A 26,075-nucleotide genomic window follows, 5' to 3' on the forward strand; every position below is an offset into this window, starting at 1 on the left:
CCCTGTGTCTGCGTGGGTTTTCTCCCACCATTCAAAAACAAACAGGGGTGTAGGTTCAGTGGGCGGCCCAGACTCGTAGGGCCAAATTGGCCTGTAATAGAGCTGTATGACTAATATAAATAACACAAGCAAATAAGAGTAGGAATAGCTCATTTGTCCTTCAAATTTTCCCTCTCATTTAATATGGCCTCAGCTCCTCATCTGTGAGAGTTCTACACAGTCCTCGGTTCCCTGCTGTATCGAAAATTAACTACCTTCTCCTCAAATACCTCCATTAATCTAGCCTCTAAAATCTTCTGGGCTGGAGAATTTGAGAGATTTACCAACTTCTGTGAGTGCCATGCTTTATTTCATGAGAGATTTATCCAATCTGTTCAGGTTTTTATCCCAAATTATTTATTTCGTCTGTGGGGCAGAGGATATAAACCAAAAATTGTTGTGTGGTCACCAGCCTGGGTGAACCTAGTTCAGAGATGCCACAGAAAAAAAAGTTTTCTCTTCATCTCCCGCAAAGCAAATGAGCAGCATGTTGCAATTTTTTTCAAAGAGTAATTTGACAGTGCTGGTTGGAGGAAAAAAATTGGCTGAGGTATCTCAGGTACTTTGAGAACTCTAAGGAATCCTTACTCTTCGTGAATTAAAACCATAGGTCTTTAATGTCTACTTGAATTAGGATAATAGAGGGTTACCAACAGCAGAATCAAACATCCATTTAAATGCTGAATGTTGAATTTGCTAAGTTTGAATTTGATTCTTTTGAATTCATTTAGATTGGTTTTTAGAAGCGAGGTCTACTGTATATCTGTTATAACATTATATATTTAACACATTCAACAGAGCAGCACATCTCTTCCAGGGTTACAGTTTTTGGAGGAAACGCTTCACATAACATTTTTATGTAAGACCTCAGGATGTACTGAAGTCCCGTGGTGTCAATTAAGTTCTTCTGAAGTGCTCCAAAAGTGTGACCAATAAAATGAAAAAAAAATACAACAGGACAAAAAAAGTCTAATAGGTCTTCTACTTTAGTCAAGCAGGTTGAAGAATGAACACCCCAACAGTACTCTGATGGTCTTCTTCAAGAGATGCCATAGGTTCCTACTGAAACATTCTAATTGGAAAATTTGATCAATTGAAGTTAGCCTGAATACGCCTGAGATTGGTCTGATCTCAGAAGCTAAGCAGGCTCAGGCCTGGTCAGTATTTGGAGGGGAGGCTGCCTTGGAACACCTGGTGCTGTAGGTTTCTGTGAGGGGCACCTGTCTGCCTTATTATAAATGTGGTATTACAGGACAATAATGGAACCTTTAATAAAATTTAAATTTCAGACCTCGATGCATTGCAATTTTACATCAGGTATGAGCATGCAACTGGACATTGAAGCAACGCTTTGCTTGTGAATCTGCAGGGGTCATCTACTGTATCCAGTGCTCCCAATGTGCCCTCCTCTACATCAGCGAGACTGGATGCCGAATGGGAGATTATTTTGTTGCTCCATCTGCTACAATAATAGGGATCTCCCAGTGGCCAACCATTTTAATTCTACATACTATTCCCATGGCCTCTGCTCTGCCAAACTGAGGTTAGCCACTAATTAGAGGAACAACACCAAAAATTCTGTTTGGAAACTTTACCATTGACCTCTTTGGATTCCATTAAACCCCTCTCCAGAATCTCACTTTTAGAGGAATGGGGCCTCCCCATTCAAAGAGCTGCATCATCCCCCTATCACCTCTTAGCCTTTTTTCACATACCCCACCCTCATCTACCCATTAGCCTGTACTCCTCCCCCTGCCTCTTTCTCCCTCCTCTCCTCCATCCACCTTTTCTTCCGGTGTCTGGCCGCTTCTTGCTTATACCTTGACAAAGGGCTCAGGCCCAAAAAGGTTGGCTACCTTTTACTTCCTATAGAGTCCGTGTGACCTGCTGAGCTTCTCCTGCACTTGAGTATTGCAATGCATTAGAAATGCAGACACTCCTGTTTAATCCTCAGGAATGAGAGTTGTGCCACTGAACCATGGCTGAAACCAGTTACCTAAGTGAATTAACGCTTGTTATTTTAGTTACAGTTTTGTGTGTATCATTTGAGGATTCCTTGGTTTTGCTCTGAATGCAAGATCTTTCAAGTGCTTAACTAAACGTCCCTCACCATTGATAAACCATTGCCAGCTAGTGTTTTCTTGGACATCATTCAATGTCCCTACTAGGTCATTTGCTTCGGTTTTGAGCCATGTATTTTGGACAAATACATCTTTCGACCTAGTTTTTTTTTGTGCTTTGAAGCAACTATTTAGTTTATGTTATCTTGTTTCAGTGGACACGAAGAATAGTTAAACTATTCTACCACATTTATCTCGCACACGTCACAGCTTGGGATCTGGATGATGTCACTGAGAGAGCAGACCTTCAAGGCACTTATGTCCCTCTCTAATACACCAGCAGCCATAGAAGCCATTTCTGGATCAGAAATTTGTCATCGGGTGTTTGTTCTAAATCCACTGATTTCATTGGATCTGAATTTCAATTCAATGTGCATATGTCACTATAGCAAGGGATTACTGCATCCAACAGGGAACAATTTTTAACTCTTATAGAAGATATTGCTGAGACATGAAGAACTGAGTTACAGGAAGGTTAAACAGGTTAGGACTTTATTACCTGGAAAGAGAAAGAATGAGGGGAAATTTGATAGAGGTACACAAAATTATGATGGGATAGATGAACTAAATGCAAGCAGGTTTTTTTCCACTGAGAGTAGGTGAGATATAAACCAAGAGGACATGGTTTAAGGGTGAATGGAAAATATTTAAAAGGAATATTAGGGGGAACATTTTCATTCAGATGGTGCCCATGCCTGCACTTTGTAAAATCTTATGGGTTAACCCCCTCACCGCAACTTGGCAATTTTTTTCTGATTGAGATCCAACTCTTCCTGACTGTTGAATCTGTCACCCCCACCTTATAAGGTATTGCTTTCAATTTCATTGCATAAAAGGAAATAAAATTCTTCATTTACTTTTATTTTAAAATTCCAGTTTACATCCCTGCTATCTAATCCTCCCCCCCCCCCCCCATCTCAATGCAATAGAAAATGAAAGTGGCATCCTTTCAAAGAGTTTGCTTCCAAACCATCCCTTTTGCATAGGAAGGTAGAAAGACAGAAAAATGGAGCAGGACGTCCATTCAACAAGGGTGCAGAGCAGGTTTACCAGGATGTTGTCTGGATTGGAGAGCATATCTTATGAGGCAAGATTGACAGATCTAGGGCTTTTCTCATTGGAGCAATGAAGGATGAGAAGTGACTTAACAGGAATACAGAACATAAGATCATGAGGGGCTTCGATGGATCTTTTACCTGGGGCAACAATAACAAATACCAGAGGTCATCTGTTTAAGAAAAGTTTAGCCAAAACATCAGAGGTAGGTTTTGTACGCAGGGAATGATGGGTACCTCAAATGCATTTCCGGGGCTGGAGGTGGAGGCTGGTACAACAGGGACATCCAAATGACTCTTAGAAAGGCACAAGGATACAAAAAAAATTGGTTATATGTGTGAGGTAGAGAAAAATTAGATTGGAGTAGAATAGGTTTACAGAGGCCATCGTGGGCTGAAGGGCCTACACTGTGCTGTAATGTTCTGTGTGCTATGCTTGGGCTACTCTGCCATTCATTCATTACAATCATGGCTGAACACATGACTCCTGCTTTCCCTCCATATCCCTTAATCCTATCAGTCAATAGGCCTACATCCAACTCTCTTTTCAATACCTCTAACGAACTGGCATCAACAACTTTCTTCATTCTGAGTACTTTAAATTAAGGATGGAAGTGAGGTGCTCATGCAGTGGAGGAAGATGGGAGGAGAAATTGAACAAGCTAGCCAGTTCTTTTGGAGAGAGGAACAGGTTGTCTCATCAACATGAAGCACTAACTTTTGTTTTCCCTTCTCAAAGTATTGCAAGTATTTTCTGGGTTTTTTTTTCATATTTCCAGCATCTGCCTACTTTTGTAAGAGGTTAGAACATAATTGAATAATCATGATCGAATGTTATTGAGAGTAGTTTTGAATGTGAGATGGCCAAGTGATGGGAATTAGACAGAGAGCTTTGGAGTGCAAGTGTGCTGTCAAAGAAAGAGCATCAGCTGAAAGTTGAGCAATAAATTGCAATTTTGACATGAAAATGGGTTCAATGTATACCAATCCTGAACTGTAGCAATAGCAGGAACATTTGTAACATGATTTGAATGTTGTAAAGTATTAAATAACATGCTTTAAATTTTAGTTAGAATAAAGAAAAGTATCTTTATATTCTTACGAATGAATACAACTCACATGCACGTTCTTACTTAATTCACAGCTAAGCTTCCTTCTGTTTATTAGTATTGTGCGAATACTGATGCAGAAGTTACGGTTGCCGGAAGTTAGTAGCAAGGACCAGTCACAGTACAAGTAAGGAAGCCTTTTGTTCTTTCATGTCATGCACATAGTACAAAATATTGGCTTGCACACACTCAATTGAACTGTTGCGTCATATCCATTCATGAACTTTGGGAAGCTGCAGTATTTTTGAAAATTAAGTCTATGGACCAACAAGGCTCATTGTGAAATATTCTTAATCAAACCTGGCTGTTATGGTTATACAATTGTACAAATATATGTGCAGTAGAGTAGCTTCTGGCAAATAAACTTGTTCCTGGCCAGCAGTTAATTGGTTAAGCTGAGGAGGATGGTACACCAATTAGTTTTATCACTGGTCCTCACTATGGCGGGTCTCTCCTTTCCAACACCTGTCACCCATGTTCCGAAATGCATGAATCGGACTCTGCGTCTGCGTAGTTTCCAGAGAGAAGGGAAACTTTCTGTGATTGCCCTGGTCAGTCAGTGGCAATTGACCACCATTGGGCAAAATGCTGGGGACTCTGAGCAGACAGCAGAACTTGTCACCACATTTGGTTGTCCTGCTCGAGTTCCGCTCAGTCGTAGCTTAGTATTGCACTGGCGCTCTTGTTGATCTGTGATGCTCGAGAACTGACAAAACAACAAAATTAGGACCTGAGTGAGCTTACAAGTGCACAGATCATAGGTGCAGTTTTTAAATCCGAGCATCAACTCTTAAAAGAAAACAATAATTTGTTAATATCCTTTTAAAAAAAAACACAGAATGCCAGTTATAGCACTGAGCAATATCCAGCCAGTTATTGAAGAGCATTGATTGACATCCATTGGAGTATCATTAGGGTTTCAACTGAATGAGGAATTGTAAGGATTAAACTTGGAGAAAATACTGGTGCTGTTTCATGTACCCATTCTGTATGTATGAATTAACCCGTAAAAAAAAAAAATTAGGGTAGTGTCCCAGACCAAATGACACAGAAATCTAAGCTCATGCCTCAACCCTGCCCAAGAAACTTGCAACAAATTCAAGATATTGTTTTTATTTCCTGATCACGTCATAAATAGTGGGCACACACAGAAAACCAAATGATAAAGGCAGAGATGATTTTCAGTCATTTCAAGCAGCAGTGACCAGCTCAAGTAAAGCATCTGCAATACTAATGAACATGTTCAACACGGTCCTGTTGAGTTCCATTAATATTAATGGAGTTACATTGGTGTTTTACTTTAGAGAATTGATTTAACATAGAATTTAAATTGGATGATGTAAGAGATATGAGATTCTTAATAGATATAATGATTAATTAGGAGTAATATTAGATATATTGAAATTTAACATTTTTTCTTTGGCTTGGCTTCGCGGACGAAGATTTATGGAGGGGGTAAAAAGTCCACGTCAGCTGCAGGCTCGTTTGTGGCTGACAAGTCCGATGCGGGACAGGCAGACACGATTGCAGCGGTTGCAGGGGAAAATTGGTGGGTTGGGGTTGGGTGTTGGGTTTTTCCTCCTTTGCCTTTTGTCAGTGAGGTAGGCTCTGCGGTCTTCTTCAAAGGAGGTTGCTGCCCGCCAAACTGTGAGGCGCCAAGATGCACGGTTTGAGGCGATATCAGCCCACTGGCGGTGGTCAATGTGGCAGGCACCAAGAGATTTCTTTAGGCAGTCCTTGTACCTTTTCTTTGGTGCACCTCTGTCACGGTGGCCAGTGGAGAGCTCGCCATATAACACGATCTTGGGAAGGCGATGGTCCTCCATTCTGGAGACGTGACCCATCCAGCGCAGCTGGATCTTCAGCAGCGTGGACTCGATGCTTAGAATTGATTTAAAACATAAGATTTACGTATTTGGATATGTTATAAATATGTTGATTTTTGTAATCTCTTTAAAAAAATCCATTCCATTGTTTTCTTTTGTGCTTTCTTCCTTCCTTTTTGGGGGTAGGGGAATAAAAAACAAAACTAGGTATCATTTTGCATCGTTTCTGTGGTAATATATTGTTCAAGGTGAAGAAATATGTTTATGTTTGATACAAATGGGGAAAAGAAAGTGATCACAGATATTTCTGTGAGGAGAGTCAAAGGTATTCAACTTTAGCGCAGGAAGACGAGGGGTTCTCCAAATAGGCTCTTCAATATATTTTGCCCTGTGGTCTTTTTTCTCCAGGTTCAAATCCCAAAATGATCACAGACTTTCCCCATCCACTCGTATCCACCGAAACAACCAACTCTCCCTGATTTCAGATTTATTATCAGAGTACATATATGTCATCACAAACAACCCTGAGACTCATTTTTCCTGCAGGCATGGCAGAATTACCACTAATTGGTAGTGCAAAAAATAAACTGAACACAGCATAACACATGTAAACAAATAAAGCACTGGAAACAGATAACAAAAGTAAACAAACTGATTCTGCAATACAGAGAAGAAAAAAGAAAATCAATAAAGTGCACAAGTAAGAGTACTTCAATGGGTCTCTGATTGAGTTTTGTCATTGAGGAGTCTGATGGTGGAGGGGTAGCAGCTGTTCCTGAACCTAGTGGTGTGAGCCTTGTGGCATCGATGCCTCCTTCCTAATGGCAGCAGCGAGAATAGAGCGGGTGCTGGGTGGTGTGGGTCTTTGATGATTGCAGCTGCTCTCTGATGGCAGTGTTCCCTGTAGATGAACTTAACAGTGAGGAGGGTTTTGCCTGTGATGTCCTGGGTTATGTCCACTACCTTTTGGAGGGTTTTACGCTTAGGGGTATTGATGTCCCCATACCAGACTGTGATGCAGCCAGTCAGCCCATTTACCACCACACCTCTGTAGAGATTTGCTAGGGTTTCTGGTGTCAGACCTTACCTCCACAAACTCCTGAGGAAGTAGAGGCGGTGATGTGCTTTCTTTCACAATGCCATTGGTGTGTTGGGTCCAGGAAAGATCCGCCAAGATAGTGACTCCCAAGAACATTTTTGCTCACCCTCTCCACCTCCAATCCCCCAGTGATCACTAGATTGTACTCCTCTGGCTTTCCTTTCCTGAAGTCAACAATTAGCTCCTTTGGTAGCATTGAATGCAATGTTGTTGATGGTGCACCATTCAGCCCAATTTTCAATCTCCCTCCTGTACGCTGACTCATCCCCTTCCTTTATACAACCCACTATTGAGGTATCATCGGCAAATTTGTAGATGGTGTTATTGTCATATCAAGATACATAGTCGTAGGTGTAAAGTTTGTAGAGCAGGGGCTATGAACACAGCCCTGTGGTGATAGAGATTGTAGAGGAGAAGTTCTTATTAATCTTCACTGATTGTGGTCTGGAGATGAGGAAATCCATGATCCAATTACACAATTGGGTGTTAACTCCCAGGTCTTGAAGTTTGCTGATTGGTTTTGAGGAGATAATGGTGTTAAATGCCGAGCTGTAGTCAATAAAGAGCACCCTGATGTATGCATCTTTGCTGTTCCAGGGCTTTATGTAGAACCGGTGAGATGGGATCTGGCGTAGACTTGTTACTGTGATAGGTGAACTGGAATGTATCAGACAGGAACTAATATTACCTCATCACATCCTTTCAAAACATTTCATCACTATTGATATGAACAATTACAAGAATGACTCACACTGAACCAGTCCAAATTTGGAGAGCTGCCTCATAGACAACTCTCTACCCTGCATGTAGTTTCTTTGCATCTGCTGTACATTCTCCCATCTGGACTTTAACATGCCTCATATAACATCTGACTGTAAACCAACAATTAAACTTTGGTCCTGAAGTAAATAAGTTAGAAATGAGTTAGAAATGCTTGAAACTGCACCACTGCTAATAGTTTTTGTATTTGTCAAGTCAGTGATTGTTTTTCTTCTTTCCAATTAACCAGGAGACTTGCCAAATCCACATTGTTCCTGATCCCCTTACTGGGAGTCCATTACATCCTGTTTGCCCTTTTCCCAGATAATGTTTCAGAACAGTATAAAATCATATTTGAATTATGTCTTGGATCTTTTCAGGTAAAAAAAATTCTTCCTCTTCAAATGACTAGATTCCAATTTTAAGGAAAATTTTGATGTCTTTAAAACTCTGATTTGTTCCTTTTGCAGGGTTTTATTGTTGCGGTCCTGTACTGTTTTTTAAATAATGAGGTGAGTTAAATCATTGATTTACATGTTGCTATTTTAAAATTTGAAATTAATTTGAGGAATGTTCTTCCAAAATGTGGAGCAGTGTAAGCCAACGACAGAACACTAAATTGTTGGCTCCTTTAACACCTTGAAGAGTTAATCGTAGAACATACAAGATAAAAATCTATAGCACAGCACAGGCCCTTCAGCCCACAGTGCTGTACCAACTGATAACCTACTCTAACAACACTATCAACCTGGGCAGCAGCTCTCAATTTGTCCATACTGCTCAGAGTCCTCCCATTAACATTGAATTCCACCTTCAGATTTGACCTACCAAAATGAACCACTTCACATTTTCTAGGGTTAAACTCCATCTGCTACTTCTCAGCTCAGTATTATAACCTATCAATGTCCTTCTGTAACCTTTGGCAACCATCCAGACTATCCACAACACCTCCAACTTTTGTATCATTTGCAAGCATACTAATCCAGCCTTCCACTTTCTCATTCAAGTCATCTGTAAAAATCACAATGAGGAACATCACTGGTCAGTGAGCACCATACAGTATACAAGCCATCTACAAGAATCCTCTGGCTTCTGTGGGTAAGCCAATTTTGTATCCACATAGCAAGATTTCCTTAGATCCTATTCCTCCTTACTTTCTGAATGAGCCATGCATGGATAACCTTATCACGTGTCTTACTTAAATTCATTTCCACTATATCCACAGCTCTGTCTTCATCAATGTGCCTTGTTACAAAATAGTTATCCAAGTTAAAACATATGATTCAGACTGGATTTGTTAAAAATAGGAAATCTGCAGATAATGTGGCAAAATTGATTAACACAGTTAGCTCAAAAAGGGGGTCAATTGAGTGTGGCAGTGGCTTTAGATGGAGAAAAAGCATTTGATAGATTGGAATAGGATTTTCTTTCTAGTTCTCTCTAATTAGGGCCAATATTTATTGACTGGTTTAAAATAATATACAAGAACTCTACTGAGAAAGTAGGTCAAATTTCAACAACTTTTTGATTGACTCGATCAAGTAGAAAAGATTGTCCACTTCGCTGGCTTTATTCATTTTAGCAATTGAACCCTTTTCTGAATTAAGAAGACAGGATTCAAAGATAAAAGGTATTATAGTGAATCAGGAAGAACACAAAATAAGTTTGTTTCCGAATAACGTTTTGATTTATTTAACTGATCCATTAAATTTGTTGTGTCAACTTAAATATAGATTAAAAGAATATGGAGAAGTGTGTGGTTAAAATTAATAGGGGAAATGTGAAATTATGCCTTTAGTAAAGGGGGATTGTGTAAATTGTAAAAAAAAGTAATTGATATTAAATGGCTTGATGTGAGAATAAAATATTTAAGTATTCAAGTTGAAGGGGAATTAAAAATATATTTGAATTATTATCCATTATTAAAAAGAATAAAGGAATATATGGAAAGATGGAATACATTACCTTTTACTTTAATAGGTAGAGTAGATTGTGTTAAGATGAATGTTTTTCCGAGAATACAATATCTTTTTCAATCCATTCCTATTCAAATTTTGCAAAACTTTTTAAAGAAGTAAATGCTTGTGTCAGGATATTTTTATTGAAAGGGAAGATAGCAAGAGTTTCTTTGGATAAATTAACCTGTAATTACAATTTATGAATTACTATTAAGCTGCCCAGAAATGTTCTGTTACTGTAATATATGATTTAAATAAAATTCTAGCTTGGGTATATATAGAACTTAGTAAAATAGGGGAATCAAACCCACAAGATTTTATTTATAAATGGAATTTAAGATTGTTAACAATGAATAGAGAATCTCCCGTATTGAAGCATTTGATTGAGCTTTGGATAAGGTTGATAAAGAAATTGGGAGGAGGTTTATTGTCTGGAAAAACACTATTATTCCAGAATAGATTGATACCATTTTACATGGGAAATACATTTTTAAAAGGGCTTCATAAATCTAGACAAAGATGCGAAGCATATTTGCATAAACAAATAGATGAATGAGATTTGAATGGGAGATATAGAGAAAATATGAAAAGTACAATAAATGTGAGATATAAAATGGTGCAATCTAATTTTATTCATCAGCTATATTTAACACCACATAAATTTTTAAAAATTGCATCAGACACTTACAGATTTATGTTTTAGATGTGGACAGGAAATTGGTACAGTTTTGCATTCTACTTGTGTAGAGCTCGTCGAAAGAACCAAAGACTTGTTGATCCAAACCAAGGCTTTTATTAGCAAAAGACAGGAGCTCTTCACAAGTGGCCGACCAGTCCGGAATGATCCGACCTGGCTAGGGACACAACCCTTTAGCTCTCAGCCTATCCCTGTAAGCACAGTCTAGATACTGTATCTATATACCCTATATACATTGGTGATAGATCTGTACTATCACATTCACCTCTTCTTGGAGAACTGACCCTGGAAAAAAAAAACGAGGGAGAGAATGAAAGGAAGGGGTAGGATAAGGACTGTAGCGGTCAGGGGGTCTGACCATCCGGCGTGACCGCCGTGGTGCCGGGATTGGGGTCGCTGGAGTGGTGTCGCCAGCGGGCTCGTCGGGTGCGACTGCTCCTTCGCTCAATTCCCAAGTCGTGTTGTCGGCAGGGTGGCCCGGGTTGTTGGGGTGTTGTTGGTCCTTCTGTTGCGGCACGAGGCCTGGGAAAGAAAGAGTTGGGGAAGGTTGGGTTGGGGGGTTTGCTGGGTCTACCGCATCCTGAGCTAGGTCCCGCACCGAAACAGTGTCCTCCCACCCGTCTGGGAACTCAACGTAGGCGTAATGTGGGTTCGTGTGGAGTCGAGTCACTCAGTCGACCAAGGGGTCATTCTTTGAGTGCCGGATGTGGAGTGGCAAAAGGACGGGGCCAGGGACGGTGAGCCATGCCGGTACAGTGGTTCCTGATTCGGATTTTCTCGGGAAAAGGAACATCCTTTCATGGGGGGTGGCATTTGTTGCGGTACATAGGAGGGAGCAGATGGAGTGTAAGGCACTAGTGAGAACCTCCTGCCAGTTAGAGGTGGGGAGACCTTTAGACCGGAGTGCCAGTGTAACCGCTCTCCATATGGTGGCATTCTCCCTCTCGACCGGGCCGTTACCGCGTGGGTTATAGCTCGAGATCCTGCTTGAAGCGATACCACACTCCAGAAGGTACTGTTGCAGCTCTGCGCTCATGAATGAGGACCCCCTATCACTGTGGATGGAATTGGGGTACCCGAAAATGGCGAAAATACTGTGAAGGGCCTGTATCACTGAGTTGGCAGTGGTGTCTGGGCAGGGCACAGCGAACAGGAAGCGGGAGTACTCGTCGATGGCCGTAAGGATGTAGTTATTACGGTTGGTCGACGGTAGGGGTCCCTTAAAGTCGAAGGGGCGGGTGGCTTTGATAATGTGGGAGTTATCCGGACGGAAGAAGTGGGGCTTGCATTCAGCGCACACCGAACAGGCTCAGGTCATGGAGCGGATCTCCTCGACTGTGTAGGGTAGGTTGCGCGCCTTCACAAAGTGGGCAAACCTAGTGACCCCTGGATGACAGAGCACCTCATGGAGTTTCTGTAGTCTGTCCATCTGTACGCTGGCGCTCGTCCCCCTGGAGAGCTTACCAGGCCGGTACAGGATGTCATAGTTAAAGGTGGAGAGTTCGATTCTCCATCTGGTGATTTTGTCGTTTTTTATCTTACCACGCTGGGTGTTGCTGAACATGAAAGAGACTGCCCGTTGATCAGTCAACAGTGTAAAGCGCCTCCCAGCGAGGTAATGTCTCCAACGACGCACTGCTTCAACTATGGCCTGGGCCTCCTTCTCGATTGAGGAGTATCTACTCTCTGGACCCTGGAGGGTTCTGGAGAAGAAGGCTACAGGCCGACCGGCCTGGTTCAAGGTGGCTGGCAGGGCAAAGTCAGATGCATCGCTCTCGACTTGAAACGGGACAGACTCATCGATTGCGTGCAGCGTCGCAGCGGCGATGTTGGATTTGATTCGATCGAAAGTCGCTCTGGCTTCAGTCGAGAAGGGAAAGGAGGTGGTCTTGATAAGAGGACGCGTCTTGTCGGCGTAGTGTGGATCCCATTGGGCATAACACGAGAAAAGGCCCAGGCAGTGTTTGAGCGCTTTCTGGGTATGGGGGGGGGGCGGGGGGGTAAGTCCATTAGGGGACGCATGCGGTCAAGATCTGGCATGACTATCCCGTTCTCCACCACGCAACCTAGAATAACGAGTCGTGTGGTCCGGAAGACACACTTGTCCAAATTGTAAGTCAGGTTCAGCCGACAGGCAGTTTGAAGAAATTTGTCTAGGTTGGCGTCATGGTCCTGCGTGTCGTGGCCGCAGATGGTGATATTGTCCAGATATTGTCCACCATCCAGTCCATTTCCCGCTGGAAGACCGCGACACCATTCGTGACCCCGAATGGTACCCTGAGAAATTGATATAGCCGCCCATTCGCTTCAAAGGCCGTGAATGGTCAGTCCTCACAGTGGATCGAGAGATGGTGGTAGGCCGAACGTAGGTCAATGGTGGAGAATATGCGGTATTGGGCAATCTAGTTCACCACATCCGTGATGCGTGGCAGGGGGCACGCATCCAGGAGCGTGAAGCGGTTAATGGTCTGGCTATAGTCGACCACCATCCGTAGTTTTTCCCCGTTCTTGACAACCACCACCTGGGCTCTCCAGGGACTTGAACTGGGTTCTATGATGCCCTCATCCAGTAATCTACACACCTCACTCCTAATGAATTGCCTGTTTTCATAACTATATTGCCGACTTTTGGTGGCCACAGGCTTCCGGCCAGGGGTGAGGTTTGCGAAGAGTGCTGGCGGGGCAATCCGGAGTGTGGAAAGGCCACAGGATTGGCCCCGGGGCACGGGGGCGGGTTGCTCGGGTGCTTCGGGGGTGGGGCGATGGCAGACCGAGAGGGGGGCGTGGGGTCCCCCAAAGTGTAGGGACACCGTTCGGAACTGACACTGAAAGTCTAATCCCAGCAACACTGGGGCGCACAGTTGGGGAAGGACAAATAATTTGAAGTGGGTGACCGTTACACCCTGTACTTCCAGCATGGTGATGCAATACCCTTTATCCCGGTCGAGTGCGACCTCGTCGCTAATGAGATCCTCTGGGTAGTGGGGATAATGTCAAGTCCCCAACGGAGGGCCAGATCTGGCTGGATAAAACTGTCAGTTGACCAAGAGTCAAATAAGCAATTGGTGTAGTGTCCATGCACTTTAATCAGTTCCATTGCTCTGGTGAGGGGATGAGAGCATTGCTGGTTTAGTGTTATTGAAGCAGTTGACGGGGGAGTTCTGCGTGATGACGTAATGCAACGGGATGATGTCACGCAACGGGATGACGTTGGAGGAGCAGGTTGGAGGACCTCCCAGAAGTGCTGTTGTGGCGGCGTCGGCGGATGAAAGGAAAGTAGTGGTTGGCGGTGGGTAGGTCATCGGTCGCGGCGGTCGGGCCCCGGCGGTCGTCAGCGATGGACGCTAGGGTGAGTACCTGGTTGGCCGTGGGGGGTCCCCAGTCGGTTGTGGTGGCCGCATCGGCGGCGGCGTAGGCAGCGGCAGACGGGGAGCGGGCAGCAGCGTCGGCCCCGGGGGCATCTGTGGCGGCGGCAGCAGCGGCGGTTGCCACAGTCGGGACTGAGGCCGGGTCGAGTGTTCCGCACGGGGGCGAGAGGCAGGCCAACATCATGGTTGCGAGGGTGGGCTGCCCCTTCCGGGTTCGGTGCCTCCGTGACGTCAGGCGTTGCCGTGCAGGGGAGCCCTCGCTCTCATTGGACGAGAGCTCTGGGGAAGAAGAGTTTGAATGGGATAGTGGTGGTTGGGCTTCACACGAGGCACTGTGTTTGCCGGTGGCCATTTTAGACCTACAGACTGCAGCAAAGTGGCCCTTTTTAAGGCACTTCTGGCACCTGGCTTTTCTTGCTGGGCACTGGGACCTGCTGTGCTTGTCCCTCCCGCAGAAATAACATTTTGGGTTCGCAGGGGGCAGTGTAGCAGCAGCAGACAGGCCGTCAGTATATCGGGGGGTGGTAAGGTAGAAGGGCACTCTACTCACATCAGAACATGGGGTCCTTTCCCTAGAGAACTCGTTGGACTTTAAGGCTGCATCCTCCATTGTGATTGCAATCTGGGCCACGTCCTCTAGTTTTTCTACCCCTTGCTCGAGCAAGCGCAGCCTCACTTCGTTTGATCGGAGCCCGGCCACATAGGCATCCCGGATGAGATCGTTTGTGATCTCGGCAGCAGTTTTGTCCACACAGTTACAGTCCTTGCCCAATGCCTTTAATACTTGTAAATATGCCCTGCTGGACTCACTGGGCTGTTGCTTCCTCGACGCAAGCACGAACCGGTCATGAACTCCGTTCACTGGTTGATTATACAGTTCTTTCAGTACCTTTATGGCTGCGGTGTAAGTGGTCTCATCCTGGATGTTCTCGTAGACTCTCAAGGACACCATAGACAGCAATGCTGTTAGACGCTGGTTATCCTCCTCCACCTCAATGAATCTCAGGAAGTTTTCAAAGTTCAGCAGCCAGAACATAAAGGCTTTGAAGGCTGTAGCTGTCTGTGGGTTGATATCAAGTTTTTGTGGCCGAGTTAAACGTTCCATCCCTTTCAAAAAATTATTTTTGCTAATAAAATTGTAGAGCTCGTCGAAAGAACCAAAGACTTGTTGATCCAAACCAAGGCTTTTATTAGCAAAAGACAGGTGCTCTTCACAGGTAGCCGACCAGTCCAGAATGATCCGACCTGGCTAGGGACACAACCCTTTAAGGCCCAGACAGTAGGGGTGGCTTAGCTCTCAGCCAATCCCTGTAAGCACAGTCTAGATACTGTAACTATATACACTATATACATTGGTGATAGATCTGTACTATCACAACTTGGCAGTGTCCTAAAGTTAAACCTTTTTGGTTAGAAATGGGTGAATTATTCGAACAAATAATGGGGATTAAATTCCCCCAGGATCCAAAGTTAATTTTATTGGATGATATTAAAGATATTGAACTCAAGGTGAAATTGAATATTTATCAAAGGAAGTTTGTTCAAATTGTTTTAGCAATGGCTAGAAAATGTATTGCCATAACTTGGAAGTCTGATCCAGTATAGAAGTCTGGAGTTGTATATCACTTGAGAAAATTACATAATTTAAGAGACAAATATTATATATTTTGGAAGAGATAGAGCACATTTGCAAAATATGGATGTTAATATTTGAATGAAGCTCTGACATCCCCTTCTCCTTAAGACCTCAGTGTATTATAAGAAACTTAAAAATAAGGGTCTCTTGTCCCCTTTTTATTCACTTTTTCTTTTTTATTTGTGGGGGATGGAGGAAGGGAGGGGGTGGTATATTGGGAGATTTTCTTATCTTTTTTATATGCCACATGTATTGCATAGATTTGAATTATTTTTCATTATGTGCTTTATTTGTGTGGTTCTAAATTAAAGATATATATATTATAAATTGCCTTGTTACATCCTCAGATGATTCAATCAGGCTTGTGAGACATATCTTTCCCCTAGCTAAACTATGCTGACTATCCCCAATCAGATATTACCTCTCTGAATGCTTGTAAACCCTATCTCTCCACATTTTCTCCAATAGTTTGCCTTCCACTGGCATAAGACTCATTGTTCTATAATTTCCTGGGTTATCTCTAGCCCCTTTGGAGAACAGGAGAACAACATCTGCAACCCTCCTATCCACCAGTAGTTCTCCTATCCCTAGTGATGATGAGGGGATCATCCCCAGTAGCTCAGCGATCTCATCCCTCGCTTCCCGCAGTAGCCTTTGGTAAATCTTATCTGGTTCTGGTTACTTCTATAACTACATGCGTTTCCTAAGCTCCAACACATTCTCATTCTTAATGTCAATGTACTCTAGTATTTCAGTCTCTGGTGAATACTGAAGTGAAGTATCCCTAAAACTCCAACTCCATGCCTACGTTTCAACAATCATCCCTGTTTGGTCCTTTTGTTTTTCATGTAGAACCCCTTGGGGTTTTCCTTAATCCTGCTCCCAAGAACTTCTTGTGGCCCCTTCTAATTCTCCTAAATCCTTTCTTAACCTCTCTCCTAGTAATCTTATAATTCTCCAGAGCTCTATCATTTCCAATCTTCTTAAACCTTTCATAAGCCTTAACTAGATTTTCTACATTCCTTGTACTGTACACCTTACCTTCATTTCCCTGCCTCAATAGAATATACTTGCACTGAGCACCATGCAGATATTCCCTGAACATTTGCCACACTTCTGCCTTACCTTTCCCTGAGTACATCTGCTCCAAATTTATGCCAAAACTAGACATTATTCACAATAAATTATTTACAAAAAGAAAACCATTCAAAGTCTCTTCATACCCTTAGTTATGTATCCATACATTTCCATCACTGTACAATATTTCATTCACTTCTATTTACAAGCATTGTCTCCACAGTAGCACCGGTCATTACTCTCCCCTCTGTTGTTTGAGGGGCTTCTCAGCTTCTCAAACCCAGTAACGGAAGGACTCTTGACTGTGCTCTTTCCCCATAGCGCCCACAAGTTGGTTGCACCAAGCCTCAGTGCATCTCTCAGTGCGTACTCCTGCAGCCTGGAATATGCCAGCTGGCAGCATTCCCGCTCCAACATCTCAGTCTGCTGAAAGACCGAACAAGTTTCGGGGCAGGCCAAAGTGTGCCTTCGCCGAGTTGATGGTCTTCCAGCAGTTCTGGATATCTGATTCTGTGAGCGTCCCCAGGAACAGCCCATAAATCAGAGAGCCCTGCTGCTGCTGCTGGGGATGAACAGGAGTCTTGCTCTTCTCCCACTCACTCTAAACGAATCTGCATCTGCAAAGATGCATCACTTCACTCCAGTCATCTCAGGCCTGAGCCCTTCGTCAAGTTATGTGCAAAAAGCAGACAATCCCCTGAAGAAAAAATCTGGGGGAGGACAGAAAAAAGGGCCTGTGGAGGAGAACACACCAAGGCATAGATAAGAGGATAGGACAAAGGAAAGGTGAGAATTGATTGGGGGAGGGATGGCTCTGTGAATGCAGACCTAGAGGAAAGGAGACAGAGGAAAAAAACAGAGAGAGATAGAGGACAGGTGATAAATGGATAGAGAAAGAGAGAAATGGTGGGGGGGGGGGGTGGGGGGGCAGATGCTAATAGAAACAGGAGAGGATGATGTTAATGCCATTTGGTTGGAGGGTGCCCTGACAGAATATGAGCTGCTGTTACTCCAATTTGCGGTAACAAGCCATTTCAGCCGATAAGTCCATGCCACCCAATTTATACCCAATTAACCTACACCCCTGTACGTTTTGAATGGTGGGAGGAATATCCACGCAGACTCGGAGAGGACGTACAAACTCCTTACTGACAGCAAGGGATTGAAATCCCAGTCCGGATTGGTGGTGCTGTAAAGGCTTTGTGCTAACCGCAACATCAACCATATATCTTTGTACCTGTGCATGCTTCTTGAAAAACCTGATCAATCTCCCTCACTTCCTTACAAATTCAGGTACATTATAGGATTTAGTTTCTTCTGTGAAGGGTAGAGTTGCAGGATTCCATAGCATGAAAACAGCCCCTTTGGCCCAACTTGTCCATGCCAATCAAGCTAATCCCATTTGCTTGTATCCAGCACATATTTTCCTATCCATGTACCTTTTAATCATTACAATTTTACCCACCTTTACAACTTCCGCTGGCCACTTGTTCCATATACCTATGTAAAAAAATGCTCTTAAGTCCTTTGTAAATCTTTCCCCTTCACCTTAATAATGGAGCATTTGATCACTGTCAGTCATTCTTTTCTTGCATGTAGTGCTGGGGTCAAGTGCAATATCGCAAACGTGCTGGAGAAACTCAGCAGATCATGGAGCATCCATAGGAATTATACCTAGATGAAAGGCCCAGGCGCGAAACACTGGTCACACTTTACTTCCTATGGATGCTGGCGTGACCTGCTGAGTTTCTCCAGTACGTTTGCGATATTGCAGTCCTTTTTGTATCTTTAGGCCCACCTGGAGGCCGGCTATAAGCATGGAGGATAAAATATAAATGTACCTTTCATGGAGCAGCCCTAAAAGGCTGCTCTTGTGTCACCATCATGTAGAGCAGCACCTTGTAGCGCCCTTCAGAGCCGATGGAGGCAGGGCAACTAGTGCCGTAGCGCCACCCGTCATAAATACGCAGCACATCAATGGCCGTCTTCCCTACCCTGAATCCCCCATGCATGGTGGATTATGGGTAGGGAAGACAGCCATTGCTCTGCTGCAATTTGAGCCACTGGTTAGTGGCCTGGTGAGGTGCTAGGACAGCCAGCGGGGCTGTGGCAACCCACACCAGCCCCTGCCCTGACGGCCCCCTCTGGTCAACCCTGCCCAACAGCTCCCACTGGCCGCCCCTGCCCTGATGGCCCCTGCCCTGATGGCCCCCTGCCGGCCACCCCTGCCCTGATAGCCCTACCCTGATGACTCCCACTAGCCACCCCTGCCCTGAGGGGGTCATGGAGGGACAGGGGTGAGTGAGTGGGAGAGAGAGGGGAGATGGGTTGTGGGCTGATGGCATCATTGTGATGTCAGAGGTGATGGACCACTGGCTCCACCGACGATCCTTCCCCAAGAGAGATTGCATTCAACACCTTGGAGCCAGCCACGGCGCATCCATAGAGGTAAGTCTCCCAGTATAAGGGCAGAGAATCTCTCCCTTTACAGTCGGGGTTTTTCATTGCATGAAAGGGCCTTTTGGGAATACCACTGTGCTTGGTAAAGGTCGAGTTGCGGGCAGCTGACAGTACTAAGCTTAACTGAGCATGCATTATTAAATATGAAGGGTGTCCAAATAACAATTGTTTAAACAGCATGTCATTAGGACAACTTCCAGTGTGAGGAGCAAAAAATGATAGAATATTAATTTTATTAAAAGCATATTTATTACACAATTATTAGAATCATGGAAATGGATTTATCGTATTCTCTGTTCTTCAACCCTAGGTTCAGGTTGAACTGAAAAGGAAGTGGCGAAGTTTGCTTTCAGGATATCACCAATGTTTCGATTACAGTCTGCACAGAGCATCCCTCTCTGGCAATGGCACAGCTCACAGGAAAACCCGAGCTCAGTCCTTCCTCCAGACAGAAACGTCTCTGGTATAAATGCTTGCGTGGAGCCCTGCAGCTTAATATATATATATCTTTCAGGGGGAAGCCGTGGGAACATCTGGCACATATTTCTTTCTAGGGTTGCAGCATTTGCCTTTTGAAATATGTGTGTTTTTAAAAAAAATCTATGGGATTTCAACTCTCCGAGTTGTCTTCGGATGCCAGGCCTTTTAAGGATTTCTTGAAAATTGTTTTTAAATGTTTAGCCTTTCATGTAATAAACCGCTTGAAGATTGCATTTATCAAGTCTTGTGATGTTGACTGACTTTGCCACTCCGAAAATGGCTCTGCATCACCTGTTCCTCGAAGTTGTGGGTCCCTGGCATCAGAGATCACAGGGGAACATACGAGAACTCGTAACTTTGAATGTGACTTTCACTGATTCCTTCCAATTGTACTCATTGCGATTTTGCCATGCCTTTGGAATATTCGATCATGTGTGTTAAATGCGTGGGATTCTTTCAAACATTTCAAGTTTGATAATGTTGTGTTCTAATGGTATCGTAACTTATTTCTGCAAGTCCCAAGTGTATTTTGAGTAATAAAATTGTGAGTAAATGTGTTGCAGTGAGAAAATAGAACCAATATCAGTTTGAATCTAGTACTGGGCAAAGAAATTAAGCCTAGAAATTATTGTCACCAATGTATGATGGGGTTAGATGACATTCCTCTCTCTACTATTTCCAAATAAACATACAAAATAGAAGGAAAGTTTTCATCCCTTCTGAATTATTTTGCTTAGCTGTTGTAGTTGTGCATGGGTTGATTTGCCCAGATAGGACGTGAAGGAAATTATTTCACTGGATCTTGGTACCTGTGACAATCAACACTTCTTTAATAATGGGGTGAAACAACCATTACTATAGCCGCCCTCCTACCAGCCTACTGGAGTAGGCAACCACTGTACCTGCAGGTATGCAGCCTGAGAGGCTGTCAATCACCGGTCCATATAAAGACTCGAGCTGGCCCCTTCCTAAACCAGTCAGGCAAATGGAATCAGAAGCTACACAGACCTGGTGTTCTACTTTTAAGGTGATTAAAGCCTGTAGTGCAGTCTTCTTGAGTTTTGTGTTTGTTTGCTGCATCACAGTACACCACAATTTAATCAAGAAGGGGCCGGCTTGAGTTTTTATATGGGCCGGTGATTGACAGTCGGCATGGAGGGGCCAGCCTCCCAGGTTGCCTACCTGCAGGTTAAATGGTTGCCCCCTGCAGTAGTCCAGTAGTAGTGGTTGTATCACCACAGATAATGCTATACAATTCATCTTTGCCCTGAATTTTACCGAAGAGCCTGTATATTTTCCCCTTCAAGTACTTATCCAGTTGCTGTTGGTGAAGTACTATTCATTCAACCCCCTTTTGGGGAGCACATTCCAGAACATAACAATGCACTGTGTAAAACAAACTCTCATCATCTCGTTTCCAGATATTTTTCCATCCTAATGATTTGTTTTGCCATTAAAAACAGTTTCTCCATATCAAAACAATCATTTTTATTCCCCAGATATAAGAAGAAAACTTAGAGTTTACTTTGTTGTTTGTGGAACTAAAATCTCACTACTTCTCGTAATATTTTAGTCAATCTCCTGGGCACCTTTAGAAATTAGGGTCACAGGATATGGTACATTGTGAACAAGTTTCTGGGACTGAAGATCCAGGATCTGGAGATATGAGTTCAGATACTGATGCAACAGCATGGGGATTTAAATATAGTTAATTGTGTACCCTGGGATAAAACTAGAAGGAATAATAATGGTCTCAAAAGTATTGGATAATTGGAGAGTCCTGTCCATGAGACAATTCAGCCTATTGATTCTACTCCACCATTTAAATCAACTGATATATTTTCCCTCGCAACCTCATTTTCCTGTCTTCTCCCCATAACCTTTGACACCCTCAGAATCAAAACTGATCATCCTTCACCAATATCCTAGCTGAAATTCTGTTCAGCTCAAGGTCTACAATGGACAGCAAATTGACACAAAAGCTACCTATAGACACGAGGTGAAAGTTAACAGTAAAGAGAACCACCTCATGTTTGCAGTAGTCCCAAGGTAGACATAACTCACTGCTTGGTGACAAAAGCAAGTGAAAATTTAGGCCATGTCAAGAGGGCCAATGCACAGAACAGCATAGTGAAAATACTGGTCAATTTCCAGGCATCTTCAAGGGCCTTAGTGTTCTACCATTCACCTATGAGATACAGTTAAAGGAGGACATACAGCCAGTAGTGCATGCCCCCAGGTGGGTTCCAGCACCACTAAAAGGCAAGATCATGCAGGAACTCAACCAAATTGCATCACTAGGGGACATAAAGAAAGTGGAGGAGCTCACAGAATGGGTGAATTCAATGGTGTGTGATAAAAAGAAAAGTGACTTAGGCATGTGCATGGACATAAAAGACCTGAATGTCAATATGAAGAGAGAACATTATCAGATTCCAACCAGGGATGAGATTACAAGTGAGATGGCCAGTGCAAAGATTTTCACTAAATTGGATGCATTCCAGGGTTTCTGGCAGCCCATTGGTACTGATTAGAACAGAGGTTTTTGACAGCAGATGAGTGTCATCAGCTAATGTCTTCAAATCTTTAAACAAGAAACTTTTTAGGGATATTACAAGGAATAGTTTGAAAAAATACTGAAGTCTAGGAAATACATTCATTTTTACACAATTCACTCTACCAAATAAAGTTATTGGTAAGTCTTTCCATTTAATTAAATCCTCTTTAATTACAGAAAATGATGGCAAATAATTTAAAGCATATAAATGATTTATATGTCTATCTATTTTAATACCTAAATATTTAATTTGATCAGTTCATTTAAAGCATACTACTCCTTTACAAACAGAATAATAAGATTCAGAAAATGGCACAAGTTCACTTTAATTCCAATTCACTTTATATCCTGATAATTCTCCATATTGTATTAACATTTCCTGTAAAACTCTCAATGACTCTTGAGGTTCTGTTAAATAAATCAACAAATCATCCACAAAAAACTAATCTTAAATTCATCCAATACTGTTTTAATACCCTTTATATCCCTTTCCTGCCTTATTAATTGTGCTAAAGGTTCAATCACCAATGCAAATAATGCTGGTGGCAGAAAGCAACTCTGCCTTGTAGATCTCTCTAAATTAAATGATTCAGATAAAAGCCCATTTGTCATCACACTAGCTTTTGGTTGTTTAATCCTGAACAAACTTGTTTAAACTGAAAAATTTCCAACATTTTAAATAAAAAATACCATTCCACCCTATCAAATACTTTTTCAGCATCTAATGATAAGACCTTTGTTAAGTTGGATTTCTCCTCTGAAATATGAATTTAACTATTAATTTAATTACATTATTAGGAGAATATTTACCCTTAATAAAACTCACTTGATCAATATGAATCAACTTTGGTAAAAATTGAGCTAACCTATTAGTCAAAATCTTAGTTAAAAGCTTATAATCAACATTAAATAATGTAATTGGCCTATAAGACCCAGGATTCAAAGGGTCCTTTTCTTTTTAATAGTTACTGTTATAATAGCTTGTGAAAAAGATTCTGGTAAAGATTGTGTATCTCTAGCCTGCTGTAAAATTTCAACAAACAACGGAAGTAATAATTTTTGAAATTTCTTATAAAATTCTACCGTAAAACCATCCTTTCCTGGAGATTTACCATTTGGCATTGAATTAAGAACTAACATAATATCTTTAGACTCTATTGGCTTCTCCAATTGTTCCTTAGTCTAATCATTCAAAATAGGTAAATGTAACATTTAAAAATCCACCTATTTTACTTTGATCTTGCTGCATTTCTGAAGTATATAATTTTTTAATAAAATTCTTTAAACTGCTCATTAATATCCTGGGTTTTATAAGAAATTTTTGAATTTTTTTCTAACTGTCTTTATTGTTCTATATACTTGCTCAGATTTCAATTGCCATGCCAAAGCTTTATGTGCCTTTTCCCCAAACTCAGAATATTTTTCTTTAGATCTTTGCAATAAACGTTCAACTCAAAGTTTGTTACGTATTATATTTCAACTTGTTAGAATCCAATTGTACTCTTTTCTCTTTATCAAATGGATTCCTCTGTAATTCTTTTTCCAAAACATTTATATCTTTCTCTAACATATCACCCTCAATTAAATATTGCTTTTAAAGTTTAACTGTGAAACTAAAAATATGACCTCTTAAGTATGATTTTAAGGCATACCATAATACAAATTTACTATCCATAGATTTTCTATTTCTATTTAAAAACTGTTGCATTTGTAAATTAATATATTTACAAAATTCTTCATGTTTTAATTATAAAGAATTAAACCTCCAATAATATGCAGAAACCATTTTTTCTGTTATTGCATATGTCAATAATACAAGTGAATGATCTGACAAAAATCTAGACTTATTTTCAGTCAATGCTACATTATCTAATAACTGAGCCAATAATAAAAGAAATCAATTATAGAATAAATATCATACTGTGCTGAATAAAAAGAATAGTCCCTCTCTTTTGGATTTAATTTCCTCCATATATCGATTAAATTAAGCTCATTCATCAAAAATAATAATTTCTTAGCCATCTTTGTTCCAGGCATTACCTTCCCACTAAAGATAAATGATCCAAACCACAATTAAAATCACCTCCATCATAATTTGATCATGAGAATATGATAAATTAAGTAAAAATTCCTGGAAAAAACATCTTGTCATCCACATTTTGTGCATAAATATTTGCCAAAGTCCAAGACTCAGAATAAATTTTACAATTTTCTAACAAAACTCTCCCTGTTGTCTCATATAATGATTCCAAAATAAATGGCAAATTTCTATGAACTAAAATTGCCACCCCTCTAGGTTTAGAATTAAAAGAAGAATAGAACACTTCTGATGTTCAATTTCAGTTAAATGTGTTTCCTGCAAAAATGCAATATCAACTTTTAATATCTTCATTTAAGTTTACGCTCTTTTATGTTTAATTGGACCATTCACATTAAAAGTAGCAAATTTTAAATTAGCCATCTAATATCATAAAGATCTCAGTCTATGCAGCAGGACTTTCATCCAATTAATCCAAATCTCCTCAAAAGAATAAAAAAAGAAAAAAATACCCAAAACAATATATTGTAAATAACCCTCTCCCCCTTCCCCCCTTAAGTACTAAAAGTACTACTCCCCATTACACACAGGTAGTGGACTAAGCCACTAAGTGAGTGATGGTGTCGGTTGAGCTACAATGAGATTTTGCATTTCTCCTGAACAGAAATCACAAGAATATATAAACAAAAAGTTCAGGAATGAGAAGCTTCTTCCAAGTTCTCTATTCACTTATTCATCATCAATCAGAATCTCTTCAGAATCACTAGATTCCTTTTTTTGCATCTCCTCCAATCGATTTTTCTGTATTTTCTTCTTTTTCTCCTTCTGAACACCATTACCATTCTTCTTAACAACTCCATTCAGGTTTTGCACTTGAGAAGATGAATACTGACCTTTCATAAGATCGTGAAAAAAATTAGGAAAAATCAATGCAATGCCATCATCTTCAAAAAACTGAGATTCATATCCCCATAAAAAAACTTTAAAAACAACAGGAAATCTAAAAGCAAATTTGTAACCCTTCTGCCAGAGGACTGTTTTCACCGAATTGAATTCTTTACATCTTTTAATAATATTTTGACTAAGATCCACATAAAAAAAACTCAAACTCTTCTGTTCTGAACCATCAACGGGCCTCCATGTTGTCATGTGTTTTGAACTGCCAATCTTAAAATCAGTTCTCTATCCTGATATCGTAAGCACCTGACCAAAACAGATTGAGGTGGTTGACCAGGCAGTGGTTTCCTTCTGAGTGCTCTATTGGTCCTATCCAATTCCAATCCAGTTGGAAACAAATCTGAACCTAAGACATCAGGTATCCATTTTTGAAAGAATTTCACTGGTTCAGAGCCTTCAAAATCTTCTGGCAAACCCACTATCTTCACATTATTCCTCCAGCTCTGATTCTCCAATGAGTCTTTTTTTTCAATAAATCACTTTTCTCTATCCTCCATCCAGTAAAAGAATCATCAAAAGTATTCAACTTTTGCTGACACTGATCAATATCACAAACACAATTCTCCAGCTTTTCTTCCTTCTTTACCTTTTCTTGAACTTTATCCACAACCTTTGCATATTTTGCAACATCACCTTTAACAGTTGTAATGTCCTCCATCACATTTGAAAGCTTATTATTAACAGATGTAAAACCCAAAGAAATTTGCTGAGATATTGCTTGAAATTGTTGCTCAAAATTGTCTTTACATTTCGATAAATGACTACTCTGAGCTACAACAGGTTTTTCTTGTTCACTACATTGCAATTCTTCTTCTGAACTTGATTCTTCATATTCTTCCA

At 41.5% G+C, this 26,075-nt stretch overlaps 1 protein-coding gene across 3 annotated transcripts in view; it reads left to right on the forward strand.

Annotated features, from left to right (window-relative positions):
• The window catches only part of vipr2 (vasoactive intestinal peptide receptor 2), a 117,449-nt gene extending 97,070 nt beyond the window's left edge, over positions 1-20,379 (forward strand). For all 3 annotated transcript variants that reach the window (XM_069914719.1, XM_069914717.1, XM_069914718.1), the window contains 4 exons: positions 4,359-4,450; positions 8,258-8,387; positions 8,478-8,519; positions 19,514-20,379. In XM_069914719.1, the coding sequence (XP_069770820.1) occupies positions 4,359-4,450; positions 8,258-8,387; positions 8,478-8,519; positions 19,514-19,672 (423 nt within the window). In that variant the 3' untranslated portion in view covers positions 19,673-20,379. The remainder of the gene's footprint in view (positions 1-4,358; positions 4,451-8,257; positions 8,388-8,477; positions 8,520-19,513) is intronic.
• The last annotated feature ends 5,696 nt before the right edge of the window (positions 20,380-26,075 follow it).

This window comes from Narcine bancroftii, chromosome 1 (assembly GCF_036971445.1).
Source record: "Narcine bancroftii isolate sNarBan1 chromosome 1, sNarBan1.hap1, whole genome shotgun sequence".
Taxonomy (NCBI): Eukaryota; Metazoa; Chordata; class Chondrichthyes; order Torpediniformes; family Narcinidae; genus Narcine; species Narcine bancroftii.